The sequence below is a fragment of the Leptonychotes weddellii genome, chromosome 15 (assembly GCF_054177405.1).
Source record: "Leptonychotes weddellii isolate Sample4059 chromosome 15, ASM5417740v2, whole genome shotgun sequence".
NCBI classification, from domain to species: domain Eukaryota; kingdom Metazoa; phylum Chordata; class Mammalia; order Carnivora; family Phocidae; genus Leptonychotes; species Leptonychotes weddellii.
This window is the reverse complement of record NC_138383.1, coordinates 38,359,012-38,373,094: the sequence shown is the minus strand read 5'-3', so window position 1 is coordinate 38,373,094 and position 14,083 is coordinate 38,359,012. Positions and strand designations below refer to the sequence as shown.

The following is a 14,083-nucleotide window of genomic DNA, read 5'->3' as shown; positions in this document are numbered from 1 at the left end:
TGCAGGATATGTGTATTCTTTTTCTGGAAGAATATGTAAGACATTGTTAGTGATTATCTCTAGAAAGAGGATTATTTTTATAACTAAAAAATGAAATGCTGGCTTTCTCTTGCAAATGGGAAAAAGTTAGTAAGTGGAAAAATAGTGTTTAAGTCTATGCCGAGTAAAGGAATATAAATGGCTTTGTAATGTGAACAGCAGTGAAACCATAATTTGTGCGATAGATGCGCACCAACAAAGCCCAGGCTCTCAGTGAAGGCACACCATGTTTTGTTCCAGGAATCCGGACTCGCCTGGTAACTACTTTCTCCGCAGTTTTATCAACCAAAAACTAGGCTCCAATGACCTCAGAAAAAGTCACTAAGCCTTCACAGGAAGGCGCTGCTTCAAAAAGCGCTTCAAAACTATAGAGCGTCCCACTACAGTTGCTGCAAATTAATACTCCCCACAGCTCCAAATGAAAGAGAATATGTTCAAGTGGTATTAAGTGGTATTTTACTCTTAAGCACATTTGTAAAAGTAAAAACAATGCATCCGAGGGCTGAAGCCAGCAACCTTCTCTGCACATTTGGGAAAGTGATTTCCCACAGGAAAAGTGTTTTAAGGCATTTAATTTCAATTCATCCTCATGCCTAACATGTGAAATTTCCGAATTCTTAGGTGCCACACTGCAAAGAGTAGAACAGGTTTATGCGTCATCTTAAGTAGGCAAATACACCTGGGTAAGAAAACGAGTCCATTTTAAAATAGGGTAAAATTTTCAAAATAAACGGAGTAATTCATCCTAAAAAGTCAAATATTAAGAAAAATCTATCTGCACAAGGACACTAGGTTGCTTTGTAGCTAGTTTCCTGTCTCTTGCTAATTTTGAAACAAAATGCCACATTTAATGAGCCAGCCAGATTCTCACCCTGCCCAAGCCCAATGGCATTAAGGAAAAGACTCCCTCAGGCTCTATTAGTGCCCTAATGAGACAGTGTGGGGAGGGAGGTGTTGGGCTGGGGATGAGGCAGCCACTGCTGCCACAAAGCCTTCAGAAAGGGCAGGATCTGGACATCCTGAACAAACAGGGTGCTCCCAACTACCTACTGACGGGGTGTCTGGCCACAGCTCTTCCTACAGCGTCCTCTGCAGGAAACAAATGTAGGCCCAGCCGACCTGGAAACTCTCCTCCGGTAAGGTATGAATTACATCCTTGAGGGAGAAAATGTGCCCCCAAGATCACCCAACCCCAGCAATGATTTCTTCACCAGCAGCTACCAGATGGAAGGAGCACTGACGTTCAAATGGGCAAAAAGGGGGAGATTCTGCAAACTACAGATCGGTGAAGCTGACATCAACCCTTCAAGAGACCCTACAGCTTATTACAGTTATTAAACACACACTTCGGAAAAGAAGTGATCAAGTTAGAAGCAAGCATGGGTTCACTAAACAGAAGTCACTTCAGACTATCTTTCCTTGAAAGGGAAATGGCAAATTATCTAAGTTATAGCAAGCAATCTGATAGAGCAAAAAGATCTTGACAGACTGCAGAAAATGTCACATCTAAGTAAACTTACTCTTTCTTTAAAAATTTATTTATGGGGTGCCTGGGTGGCTCAGTCATTAAGTGTCTGCCTTCGGCTCAGGTCATGATCCCAGGGTCCTGGGATCGAGCCCCGCATCAGGCTCCCGGCTCAGCGAGAAGCCTGCTTCTCCCTCTCCCCCTGCTTGTGTTCTCTCTCTCACTGTGTCTCTCTCTGTCAAATAAATGAATAAAATCTTTAAAAAAATAAATATTTATTTATTTATTTGAGAGAGAAAGAGAGAACACAAGCAGGGAGGAGGGGCAGAGGGAGAGGGAGAGGGAGAAGCAGACCACCTGCTGAGCAGGGAGCCCACCTTGGGGCTCAATCCCAGGACCCCGGGATCATGACCTGAGCCAAAGGCAGATGCTTAACCAACTGAGCCACCCAGGTGCCCCTAAGTAAACTTATTCTTGAGGATAACTGATATAAGATTTAGGACTGTGTTCTCATTTGTTCAGGTATAAAACTGATGAAAAAGACTTTGGAGTTTTGGTTGACAAAAAGGTCAGTGAGTCAACCCAGTGTAATGTGATAGTCAGAAAAGCTAATGCAATCTCAAACTATGATGATGTAAGTTTAGATAATATCTACAACAAAGGAGGTAATAAGCTGACCCTTTGTGCTTAGGGCAGACCACCCTGGCGTCTGTGTTCAGGTTTGGGGACTACTCTTTAAGAGAGGTCCCAGACAATCTCGGAGAGGGCTCAGATACAAATGGCCAGGATGGGAATGAAACTTGAACCCGTATCATATGAGAAATGGCCGAAGGACCAAGGGAATCTTTCATTTCAGAGAGAGGAGAGTTGTCTACAGTCCTTTATGGGCTGGCCAATCCCCTAGGAGAGAATGGCTAATGTCAGAATGGCCTTCTAAGGAGATGGTACTTCGTGCTCACTAGAAATGCCCCGGCAGAGGCTGAGCACTTGCCAGGCACACTGCCATGGGGTTAGCATAGATGACTCGAGTGGGCAGCTACAGTTCATTCTTGTCCCCTCCCTCTGGTAACACACTCTCATTTTCCTTGGTAAGCCCCTCCCACCCCTTTCCTGATGCTCAGTCCACTTGGTTTATGACCTCACCCTCTGGTTATACAGGTGTGGATATGACTTAGGCTTAGCCAGAGTATTACATACCCTGGCTATGGTGACTGGTCCTGGGATGGGAGGGTGACCAAGCTGGCCTCCTTCTGCTGGGGTTCTGAGAGGACAGGAAGCAAACCCAGAGCTGTGGTGGCCCTCACGTCAGTATGAGAGCAGCCTGCTGGAGGTCAGGGCCCCCACAGAGAGAAGCAGAGTGGACAGATGGAGAAGGGCAGCCCGTCTGGAAGACTGCATTTGAGGCACCCGGACCTACAAGGTGGTCAATACCTGGACTTCTCAGCGACAACAGCCTAGGATCCTTTTGAACCCAAGAGTCAATATTCTATAGACCTTTATAGATTAAGGGGGGAAATATGGATAAGAAGGGGTTGGGAATGTGGCAAGGGGGCAGACCCAGAAAAAGTTTAAGTGGAAGGAGAAACTTAAGGTTTAAGGAGACTTTAGAGACATAGCTACCAAATGCAATGTGTAGAACTTATCTGGATTCAAACAAATAACTGTAAAAAAAAATTATGAGGTGATCAGAGAAATTTGAATACTGACTTGTATTTGCCGATATTAAGAAATTACTAGATTTTTTTAAGGTATGATATGATATTGTGATTTTTTTTAAAGATTTTATTTATTTATTTGACAGAGACACAGCGAGAGAGGGAACACAAGCAGGGGGGGAGTGGGAGAGGGAGAAGCAGGCTTCCCGCTGAGCAGGGAACCCGATGCAGGGCTGGATCCCAGGACCCTGGGACCATGACCTGAGCCAAAGGCAGATGCTTAACGACTGAGCCACCCAGGCACCCCCGATATTGTGATTTTTTTGAAAGAGTTACTTAGTAAAATGTTTATGAAGGAAATGTTAGGATGCCTGGGAGCTGCTTCAAAGTAATCCAATGAAGGGGATGGAGAGAGGGTGTACATGAGTTGGTGATACTTCCATCTGGGTGCTGGGTACATAGAGGCTCACTGTGCTATTTTCCCTACCAGTGTGATGTTTGAAGTTTTCCATAATAGTCAAAAAGTAAATAAATGGCAGGAGAAATCGACAGAGACCAGACTCCGCTACCCCCTCCCAGCTCAAAAGTGAAATTGGAATCCGCTCAGGAAAACTGAGCAAGCAGTCGAAGAGATGGTCTAAAATTCTACCCATACCCAAAGACACGAATGTGTCATCAAATCAACAACTGACCAGTAATTATCGCTGTCTTAGTAAGAAACAGAGGAGAAGCAAGATTACATGACGGGCCACTAGATACAAAGAGTCTAGGTGCTGAGCATAAGGGAATGCTGAGGGTAGGAGTGATACAAAGAAATAAAAGCTGAGAATTTTTCTCTCCTGCAATCTGAATAGCCATAACATAGGACTGAAATATCCAAGCACCTGGGGTAAACATTTAAAAGGCATTTACTATGCACTTGACACTGTTCTAAATACTTCCCGGATATTAACTCATTTAACCCTTAACGACAACCCTATAAGGTGGATACTACTATCTCCATTTTAATGACCAGGACCTAGAGACACACAAGTCAGGTAGCTTGCACCAAAATCACACTGCTAGAGAGCGACAGAGGTGTGATTCAAACCCGGAAACCCAGACCCAGAGCCCATATTCTTACCCACTCTGCAAGATTCTAAACGTTCACTCCTAATACGGGAGAATTTGTGAAGATCCGTGGGTATAAATGCTTTTTTAAGCTGCAGCCAAGCCCGGGGCCCAAAGCGGAGAAAATGCTACATTCAAGGTCATTCAGAGCTCAGAGGGTAACACTGTGATTTTTCCCCATCACAGGTTGTTCTGCCCAATCTGTATATTTCACATCAAACCCTGAAAAATGACTAACAGATGAGGCAGCTGTGCTGTGAGCCACCACGATCAAAAGAAAACTGTCTTGACCTGATCACATTTAAAGGGGAAAAAAGGCAACATCTTCTGATTTTAAGCAGACTACATCCATTCAGATTTTTATCCCTGGCATACTGACCAAAAAAAGACAAAAAACTATACAACCCATTCATCTGGATAAAATTCTCGGAGGAAAACAAAGAGGGAAACCCTATCCCTAGAACAGCGAAACTCACCACACCCTGTTTTACGATTATTCAACAAGGATCTGAGATAAAAGCATTCTTAACCGTAGAAATATTACTTGAATTTACCTGTAACCGGTGTCTGCATTGAAATAATACAACGGGGAGTAGGTGATAGATGTAACAGAAAGGAATGCTGAATTTTAAGCATAAATGGTTTTTTCAAAAAGGATTTTCTTAAGTGTAGTTCATACAAAAATACACTGTATATCTGGTCCAAGAGTTATGACCAGCAAGCGGCAGAAAATTTATGTTTGCTTTTAATCATGGATGCCACAGAACGAAAGTTTCCATTACAGGGTTTCACTCGAGAATAACGGCACTCAAGCAACTTTCAATTACTATACTTCTTACTTGTCATAAAGCAGAAAGCACATGTTTGAGATTTTACTGGAAGTTAGAACAGCAGTTTCTGAAAACCTCATAAAAGGGAGGACTGATTTAGTCCTAGGATCTCGGCAGGATACCTGAAGTTCAATTCTGTCTCTGAACAAAAGCACTGTAGCAGCCCGCAGGCTTTGCAGAGGATGAAGGGGAGCTGGGGGCACTTCACTGGCCGATCTAAAAAAAGCCAAATCATTAAAAGGTCCTTAGAAACCACCACTGCCGAAAGGCAGCAGCAGAAAAGTTCTGGCTTTCCCGTCTTCTAGGCAAATGCTTTCAGCAGTTAAAACTACTTCTATCTTATTACACGGTCTTCTATGCATATCGAGAGTGAATCCACACCAAAAGCCATTTGTTGAAAAGAGAACTTTCAGCTCCCTCCTCTTCCATGGAGAATGTTTGATATGAACGTTTTGTAAGACACAATTTCACGAACAGAAAGGACCGAGTTGAATTTAAGGGAGTTCAGCCAAGCCCTTTCATCTGACACTGTGACCCTAATCTAATAATCGGTTCTCTTTGCTTCAATTCTCCAACTCGAACATACTTTGAAAAGTTAAAACGTTTAATATCTACTGATTACTAGTTGCTGGAAGATATAATAGGCATGCATTTTGAGCTCCTTGGAAGAAAGATTCTTGAGAAACACAAACTATGAAATATAAAAGCATGGGATGTAAGTCTGCAGATAGACTATTTTAATGGCCTAAGATTTTTGACATTTCAAAAGCACAGTGTAGAGTCTTTTCCTATTTTTGAGCACAGAATTACAGGGCAATAGAGTTACACGTCTATTTGCTTGTTTAAGTGCTCTTTAAAGCACTCATTAAGAAACAAAAACAAACAAAAACACCCACATACTGTGGATATATACAATTATACAATTCAATTAAGGCCCAACTCTAATATTAAATGTTAAAATCAAGCTCTGTAATAGTGAAAGTGCACATTTCAACTTACATGATGTGGAAACTACCATGTTTTCACGTTCCCAATCTAAAAGTCAAATGCCTGTTTTCTGTGATCACATTACCCACGTCTCAGCACCTAAGAACTGATTATCTTCCCCTCCCTTTGGTTGGTTTCTGTCCTCAAGGAGCTTACGGTCTAAACGAAAAAAAAAAAAAAAACAGGGGTGCCTGGGTGGCTCAGTCAGTTAGGCTCCGGTCATGGTCATGGTCATGATCAGCAGGAAGCCCCTTCTCCCTCTCCCTCTGCCCCTTCCCCCACCCCTGTTCATGCTCTCTCTTGCTCTCTCCCTCTCTCTCAAATAAAATCTTAAAAATAAATAAAAATAAACAAAACAAACAAAAAACCTAAGTGCTAGGATATTTGTGCACAAGATCTATGGAAGCCCACAGAATCATCTCACCTAGAGGGAAAAAAGACAGGAAAGCTTGTTACAGAAACAGGGAAACCAGGGAAACCAGGACTGAGTTTAAAAGTTCCAAACTCAGCCAGTTGGGAGGAAAGAGAACACTGAGCAGGTGAGAGAGGAGACAGAACAATCAAGGACCATGCTCTAGAATTTGGACTTGACCCCAAAAGCTATGAAGAACTACTAAAGAATTCTTAAGCAGGAGAATAACATGATCAGAGTTGTGATTTTGGACTTGACCATTCTGGAAACAGTCTAGAGCAGTGCTGCTCAAGGTGGGTCTGCAACCCAGTGCTTGCCCATAAGCTGTTTGTTACTGGTCCACAATAAGGTAAGTACAAAAACTGAGAAGGAGTACTCAGAAACGTTTATAGCAGCTTGACATTGCAGCAACATCCAAGTTTGTGATCAATGGGTTCATCATGTTGAATAGGACAGAGACCAGCTTGTGTGAGGTCAACTTAGTGGGGCGTTACATGTGCTTCAACCCAGATAGGAGTCATGCCTTAATAAGCCCACTTGCATTGGTGTGACTGATTGGAAATTAACAAAACAAAATAAAATCGACCACTGACTACAGACAGCTTGAGAAGCTGGTCTGAGAATCATTTCAGGGGTCAAGATTGGAAGCAAGGAGAGGCGCCTGGGTGGCTCAGTGGGTTAGGTGTCTGACTCTTGGTTTTAGCTTGGGGCATAATCTCAGGGTTGTGGGACTGAGCCCCATGTCGGGCTCCATGCTCAGCGCAGAGTCTGCTCCCTCTGCCCCTCCCCTCGTGCCACCTCTCTCTCTCTAATAAATAAATCTTTAAAAAAAAAAAAAAAAGGTTGGAAGTAAGAAGCCCCAGGAGAAGATGCTGGTACACAGTAGTCCAGATGAAACCTGAAGTCAAGCAGTGATGGTAGGGATGGTGAGAAGAGGTTAGAGTTGCGAGGTATTAAAGAGATCAAATCATGGGGCGCCTGGGTGGCTCAGTCGTTAAGCGTCTGCCTTCGGCTCAGGTCATGATCCCAGGGTCCTGGGATCGAGCCCCGCATCGGGCTCCCCGCTCAGCGGGAAGCCTGCTTCTCCCTCTCCCACTCCCCCTGCTTGTGTTCCCTCTCTTGCTGTCTGTCTCTGTCAAATAAATAAAATCTTTAAAAAGATCAGATCAACACCAAGACTCAGTGCCATTTGGATGTGAGGGGTGCAGGAGAAGCAAGGATGGCTCCTGAGATTCCAGGACTCTTCTTTCCTTTTAAAATAATGGCCAGGTATACAGCAACAGCATGCAAGAGGCTCATGAGAGTCAGGACCAGCAAAAAAGATTCTGAACTCCTAGCCATTTTCTTTGAGTGTCTCTGAATAAGCAGAATGGTAAATTAATGAAATACAGAAAACTAAGCACCCTGGTGGTTAGCACTGAGCACCGCTGGGAATTCAGTTTGTGAAGAAAGAAAACATCCTATGCCAAGCTTATGCTCTTCCCCCCGAAAGGAAATCATGCCTTGAGGAGCCCAGTCTATTTAGAATGGGGCTAGCTGGAGCTCTGGAGTCCCAAGTACTATCAAAAAAAAAAAAAAAAAAGTCACCCCCCCCCCCCCATACACCGAGGGATCTGTCCATTCCCCACCCCAGCTGTGTATAACACAAAGCCTTCTTTCTCAAATTGGTGCAGGTATTAAAACAAGGCCTCAAACCAAAAGGAACAGTGATAAAAGGGGGAGTGGGAGTAGAGAGCATAAATGAAATCAATGACCCTAACCTCAAAACCCACAGCTTTCCTCTTGTGCTCTGTTTCACAACCCAACCCATATCCATCAGCAAGGGCTGTGGACAGCTAGCCAGTCAGGCCTGAATCGCTACCTTGAGGCCTGAAGAGTAATCCACAATGGCTACACGTCTGAGCAAACCTATCCGACAACATTCCAGAGCTAGGAAGGGAGGTGGCTGCGTTAGGGGGTGAGGTCTTCACTGCTCCGGAGAGCGGGCACCATCCCTTTCCCATGCTGAAAGAGCAGCAATCGGGCAACCTTCACGCTGCCTAGATTTAAGCAGGCAGGATCAGCGGCAGACGTGGCTAATAGCTCTGGCAAACCACAAAACGATCACCAAGTACATAATTAATCTCTTTCAAGAAGGGTGCCTCATCATCTTAAAGCTGTTACCCTTTATCATGTCTGGGCTTCATTGATCTGATGTCTCAAGTTTCACTGGCAAGTGTGAGTATGGTGCTCAGTAAATCTCAGAATTCTCAGTTCTTTAAGAAGCGGTATTTTTTAAATATTCATTTGCTTTCATTGTTTCATTCTTCTAGGTCTTTCTCCTCAATTAGAATCTCTTCTAGGGCAATTCTTTCAACCCCTTCACCATATCCTCCTGTACGCTGATAAAACTCATTTGTTAAAAAATCATAACAGTTTTGCAATTCTGTAATGTGATACATTCCAGAGGCTCAAGCTATGAAAGGAATTCCTGAATTTCATGATAATTTATGAACAACAGCTAGCACTTACTGAGCACATACTACATGCCAAGGCAGATGCTGTTATAACCTCCACTTTACAGATAAGGAATCTGTGGCACAGACAAGTAGGGGAACTTGCTCAAGGTCCCACAGCTAACAAATGACAGAGGCAGGATCCGAGCTCAGGCGGATGGACAAGAGTCCCTATTTTTAACTACTACTACTACACTAGATGTCTTCATTAAGCAGAGAAGAAAAATTGAAGATTAAAAAAATACATTACAAATAATGGAAAATGGAACAAGGAAAAAGCCTCTCAAGGAAAATTGCTCTTATTACTTTAATTGAACCGTGGTCTTTTATTTGACAGATCCAAGTCCTGGAAACACAACGAATGGAGGGAGCCTGTCCTGGCTGGTCTAGGCTCCTTTCGCAGAAGATGGAAAACCCCAATTGTCAAAGCTGTGCTTTTCTGCTGTCTTTTAGCGCCTTCAAAGTGGTCTGTCAGGGTCATAGAGATCATTCTCTTAGTGGCTGGGGTATCTGGATTTGAGGGAGGATGAGCTGGGAGAGATGGAGCTATAAGACTGTTTGGGTTGGTACCAAATCTTGCCCCGTTCCAAAGAGCCAAAGGGATTCTGGTGAATTCTAGGCCAAGCCGCTGATTGAGTCTGACCCAAAAGAACCACCCAGAGCAAGCAACCCACACAGGGAAGCTGGAAGGTTCCACTTTCGCTGACTGAAGCAGGTAGACCAGGGATCCTCAGGGATACCTCCTGACTGCCGCTCTCCCGCCCCAACTTTCTCTTTTCCTTTCTGTCTGGCAGGAAGTTCTGGGGCCAAGCCAGACTCCAGCAAATCTGTGCGGTCCAAGACCAGTGCACCATCTGATGTCATCCTGCACCATCTGATGTCAGTGTACCCACACTGACCAAATGCAGTCCATCGGACATCCAGCCCAGGCAAAACGGAGTCTGGTGGCTTTAAAACCAAAATCTGTGCTGAAACAGATCCTGGGGATCGACTCTCCTAGTCTGACACCTAAGTAACTTATCCTCATCTGAAGGAATAGATCAAATCCCTAAACTTTCCAACTATTCATCCCATTCTCTCTCTCCAGAAATCTGAAAAATGTCTACTAACAAAACAAAAAGCAAACCTACTTATTAAAACAAGTCTAACTACCTTAACTTCAAGATTATATGTTTTCTGACAAAACTGCTCTTATAAAGGCACTCAAAGTTCTATTATCATCTAATTACAATTTCTATACAGCTATTTATATGGGTGTGCTTGGAAGCCAAAAAAATGAAGCTTCAATTATTTTTGCACCCACCACAAAAGCAAGTAGAAACAGGACAACCTTTCATTGGGAATTTTTTTTTTTTTAAAGATGCTGGAGTCCTTTTATTCGCTGTTTTCTCACAGCTCCAATCAAGGTGAGCAGGGCCAGGCAAAACCCAAGCATAACATATATGGTCATCCCCAGACTTTCTTACTACATAAAGGGGAAATTAATAAAAAAAGAAAAAAAATACCACACAGCATTTTCTTTCCCCACCATAATTTTTCAATTTTCTTTAGAGTAATGCCAGCCAATAACTAATTAGAACCATATCCTTTGTCATCCCAATGGGAAGAAGTATATGAATGGTTGTAAAGAACAAAAGTTAATGAGAACTTTAAAAAATTAGTAATCTGGAACTCTGGTTGCCCCTCAGTGTAAAACAAATTCTGTTCTTTGAAACTATTTTTATAGTTGGTGAGACAACATGGACAGGGTCCATCAAGCAAGAAGGTAAGTGTTTACCCACTCAGCACGCTGAACTGGGGATGCCCTGGCCTTTTTCACGGTTTTTACCATGAAGTTGCCATCACAAGCTCACAGACTTCCTTCTAAGCATCTCGATTTCAAACAGGACAAAAACTCAAAATTACAAAAAAAAAAAAAGGAATTGTTTATTCTCTTTGGTTTCAAGGAAGAAAATACTTCCTGTCAAAGTGAGTACCTAGCTTTTGTAATTTCTTTTTTTTTTTTTTTTTTTTTTGCTTTTGTAATTTCTAAGAGTATATTTTCCATAAGAAACACAGCTGAAGTCTTTTTACCTGGTATATCATGACGAATGTTTCTGGAATCAGATCTTGATTGCCTATTCGTGAGCATCCAGGAGCAGAAACTACATCCTCAAAAACCGGACTTATTTTACAGAACAAAGTGAACCACTGGATGCGAGACAGAAAAACTCTGAGCAAAAAAATACATTTTTAACATGCTAGGCACCATGGTTTGGGCATGTTAAGCATTCTGAACTGTATTTTCAGATGAGGGTCTGCCCCATGTCATCCAGACTCTCATCCTGGTGGAATGAGCAGGTCCAGACTAGGGCCACAGACCACTTTTGTGTGTGTGTGCAAAGGGACCAGCCAGGGCAGAGAAACCAGGCATGGTGTATATCATATGAAATATTCTCCTTTTCCAAGAAAAAGCTTTAAGCCTTTGCAAAACATCTGAATTTGCTCCACGTTTTTACCATCCAGCAAATTTCTTTCGTCCACTGTGAAAAACACAATAGGCCTTAGGTCTGTAACATTTTACCATCATTATATGTTTGCAAAAGCTAGAAATCATTTGTATTGCCCAACAAGGACATTATTTTAAACACACTGGTCTACAATAGAAATTTGCCACAACAATGAAGATGTTTTTTGGTAAATCACTTTCTGAACATTATTCCTCCCTAAAAGAATCATAAAACAGCCACCAAGGAAAACAAAGAATTCCCATATTTTTGAAGCAAAAAAGGACTGGCCATTCACATCCACGCACTATCAAGTATATAAATCAAATATAAGCAAAATCACCTAAAAAGTGGTTAAAATGCCAAGTTTGGCCTCTGTGTGGTTCGTGAGCCCATGTTTTTCCAATGTTAAATTTACAAACTGCATTTGTTAAACTGTATTTCATACTTTAAATCCCAAGTCTGTAGCTTATACTGCTTGGGGATGGATGATTTACTGGAGACATCTGGGGTCACAGTATAAGCCTTTTGCTCTTACTAAATCTAAATCATGCTTCTCAACAAGACTCCCTACACATAAAAGAAGCACATGCCGTTACCATCCTTCCTAGAGGCACCTAAAAGCCCCCAGAACAGCCCTTCTGCTGTCCACTCCATAAACTAAGATTCTCTTCTGAAAGGGAAGGGGCTAGATTCATACGTTGCATCAGGCATACCAATTAAGCAAGAGCGCTCCAAAACTTGTCCTGTTTCGATTCATGATAAAATTTCCTGAATTCGTTTTGTTAAAACAGACGACATCATCCAACAGACACACTCGAAAACCCAAACTAATTTCAGCAGCAAACTGGTAGGAAGAAGTTGACAGCGAAGTATAGATTTCCCCAAATCCTCGTTTCTCCACTTAATCTGCACCTATGTTCAGCATTTAATTCGAAGTGTGCCAAGACAACCCCGACCCAGCAACTAAGAGCTGCAAGGACGGGTCTGTTCCTTTGCCTGGGAGGCATCTGGGGAGGACTGCTGGACAGGCAGACAATGAAAAGCTCCCCGGTGGCCACTAGTCGAGCCCGTGGGGGCGGAGGGACGGAGAAGGGGAGAGGAGTGAGCGCCCTTCTCACCCAAAGCCACGGTCAGAGGCTGCCTCTCCAGGGCGCGGGGAGGCCTGGCCTCCGAGTCCCGGGTCACAGGGTGGGGGGAGGGGAGGGGTCCCCTGAAAAGCAGATTTCTCTCGGAGAGAGGAAACTTCCTGGTCTGGGCATTATGGGTAGGGGGCGAGCGCCTCCCCCACCCAGTACAGGTATCCGCCGGGAGTCTGGCGGCTGAGGGAAGGAAGCAGCCCCTCCGCGCGCCTCTGGCCGGGAGCGGGGGTCACGGGGTCGGGACCCCCAGCGCGGCCGCCCCCTATACGAGGCTCCCAGCGCGTGAGGACCTGGCTCTCGACTCCTCGGGACGCAAGCCGGGGTCGGGGGCCGGAGGGTGTCAAACTTCCCCCACGGGCGCGGCCTGGCGCCCGCACCGACAAGTTGCCGCGGGAGCCCCAACACGGCGGGGTCCTCTGACGGGGGCGGGCATACACAGAGGAAGGGGACACTGAGGGACACGAGGGGAAGTGCGTGCAAAGATACAGGAGCCGCCGGGCCGAGGAGCTGCGAGGGGTGCGGGCGGGGCCGGCGAGGACCCCGCTCCCCCCAACTCGCGGGCTGCGCACCCAGGCCGGGGGCGCCGACGAGGCCCGCGCCGCTCACCTTCCTGTGCTTCTCCTTGTAGGGCAGCGCCAGCCACGGCATGTCCCGCACGAAGTCCTGCCACTGCCGCTGGTCCTGGTCCGAGGACACGAAGACGATCTCCAGGCGGCGCCGCGGCTCGGGCTCCGCGGCCGCCCCGGCCCCCGGCCCCGGCCCGGCCCCGGCCCCGGCCGCCGTGTCCCCCCGTAGGCGGCCGTAGAAGGCGGCCAGGCTGCCGCTGAGCTGCGCGCAGGGGGCGCTCAGGCTGCAGCCGAAGTAGAGCCCGAGCAGCGAGATGCCGCGGGCGCCCAGCGAATGCACGTCCACCTCCTCGCCGCCGCCCGTCACCAGCTTCTCGCCGAGCAGCTCCTCCAGGAAGCCCGACATCCTGGCCCACCGCAGCCCCCGGCACGCGGGCTGGCAGGCGGCGGCGACCCCGCTCCCTCGGTCCGCGAGGCGGGCGGAGGCGGCAGCGGCGGCGGCGGCGGCAGCTGCGGCGGCGGCAGCGGCGGGCGCGGGGCAGGGGAGAGGCCCGCCCACGCCCCGCCCCCTCCGGGCCGTCCTCGCCACGCCCCCTCCGTGGCAGTCCCGGGCCGCGCGCTGGGCCGGGATCTGCGGCTGCTGGCGAGCGGAGCAAGCGCTTCCACGGCGCGGCGGGATTGTTCGGGAAAGAGCCCTGGCGAGAAAGCTGGCCGGAAACGCCCCACTCGGAGGGCTTTCTTCCAGCCAAGTGCAGCCAGGAGAGAGGTCCTCCGAGCCGGCGTCTCTGAAGCTGCAGTCCTCGCGGAGCTGGACTTGGCCTCCACCCTTCCGAACTCCCGATTCTCTCTAGACTTCCCCAAACATTCCCACAGTTCCCCCACCCGAGTGCTCGCCG

General features: G+C 46.2%; 1 protein-coding gene across 1 annotated transcript in view; it reads right to left on the bottom strand.

Annotated features, from left to right (window-relative positions):
• The window catches only part of NXN (nucleoredoxin), a 136,432-nt gene extending 122,731 nt beyond the window's left edge, over positions 1–13,701 (bottom strand). Inside the window, exon 1 of the mRNA XM_081806144.1 lies at positions 13,228–13,701. Within this exon, the coding sequence (XP_081662270.1) occupies positions 13,228–13,593 (366 nt within the window). The 5' untranslated portion in view covers positions 13,594–13,701. The remainder of the gene's footprint in view (positions 1–13,227) is intronic.
• Positions 13,702–14,083: the final 382 nt, after the last annotated feature.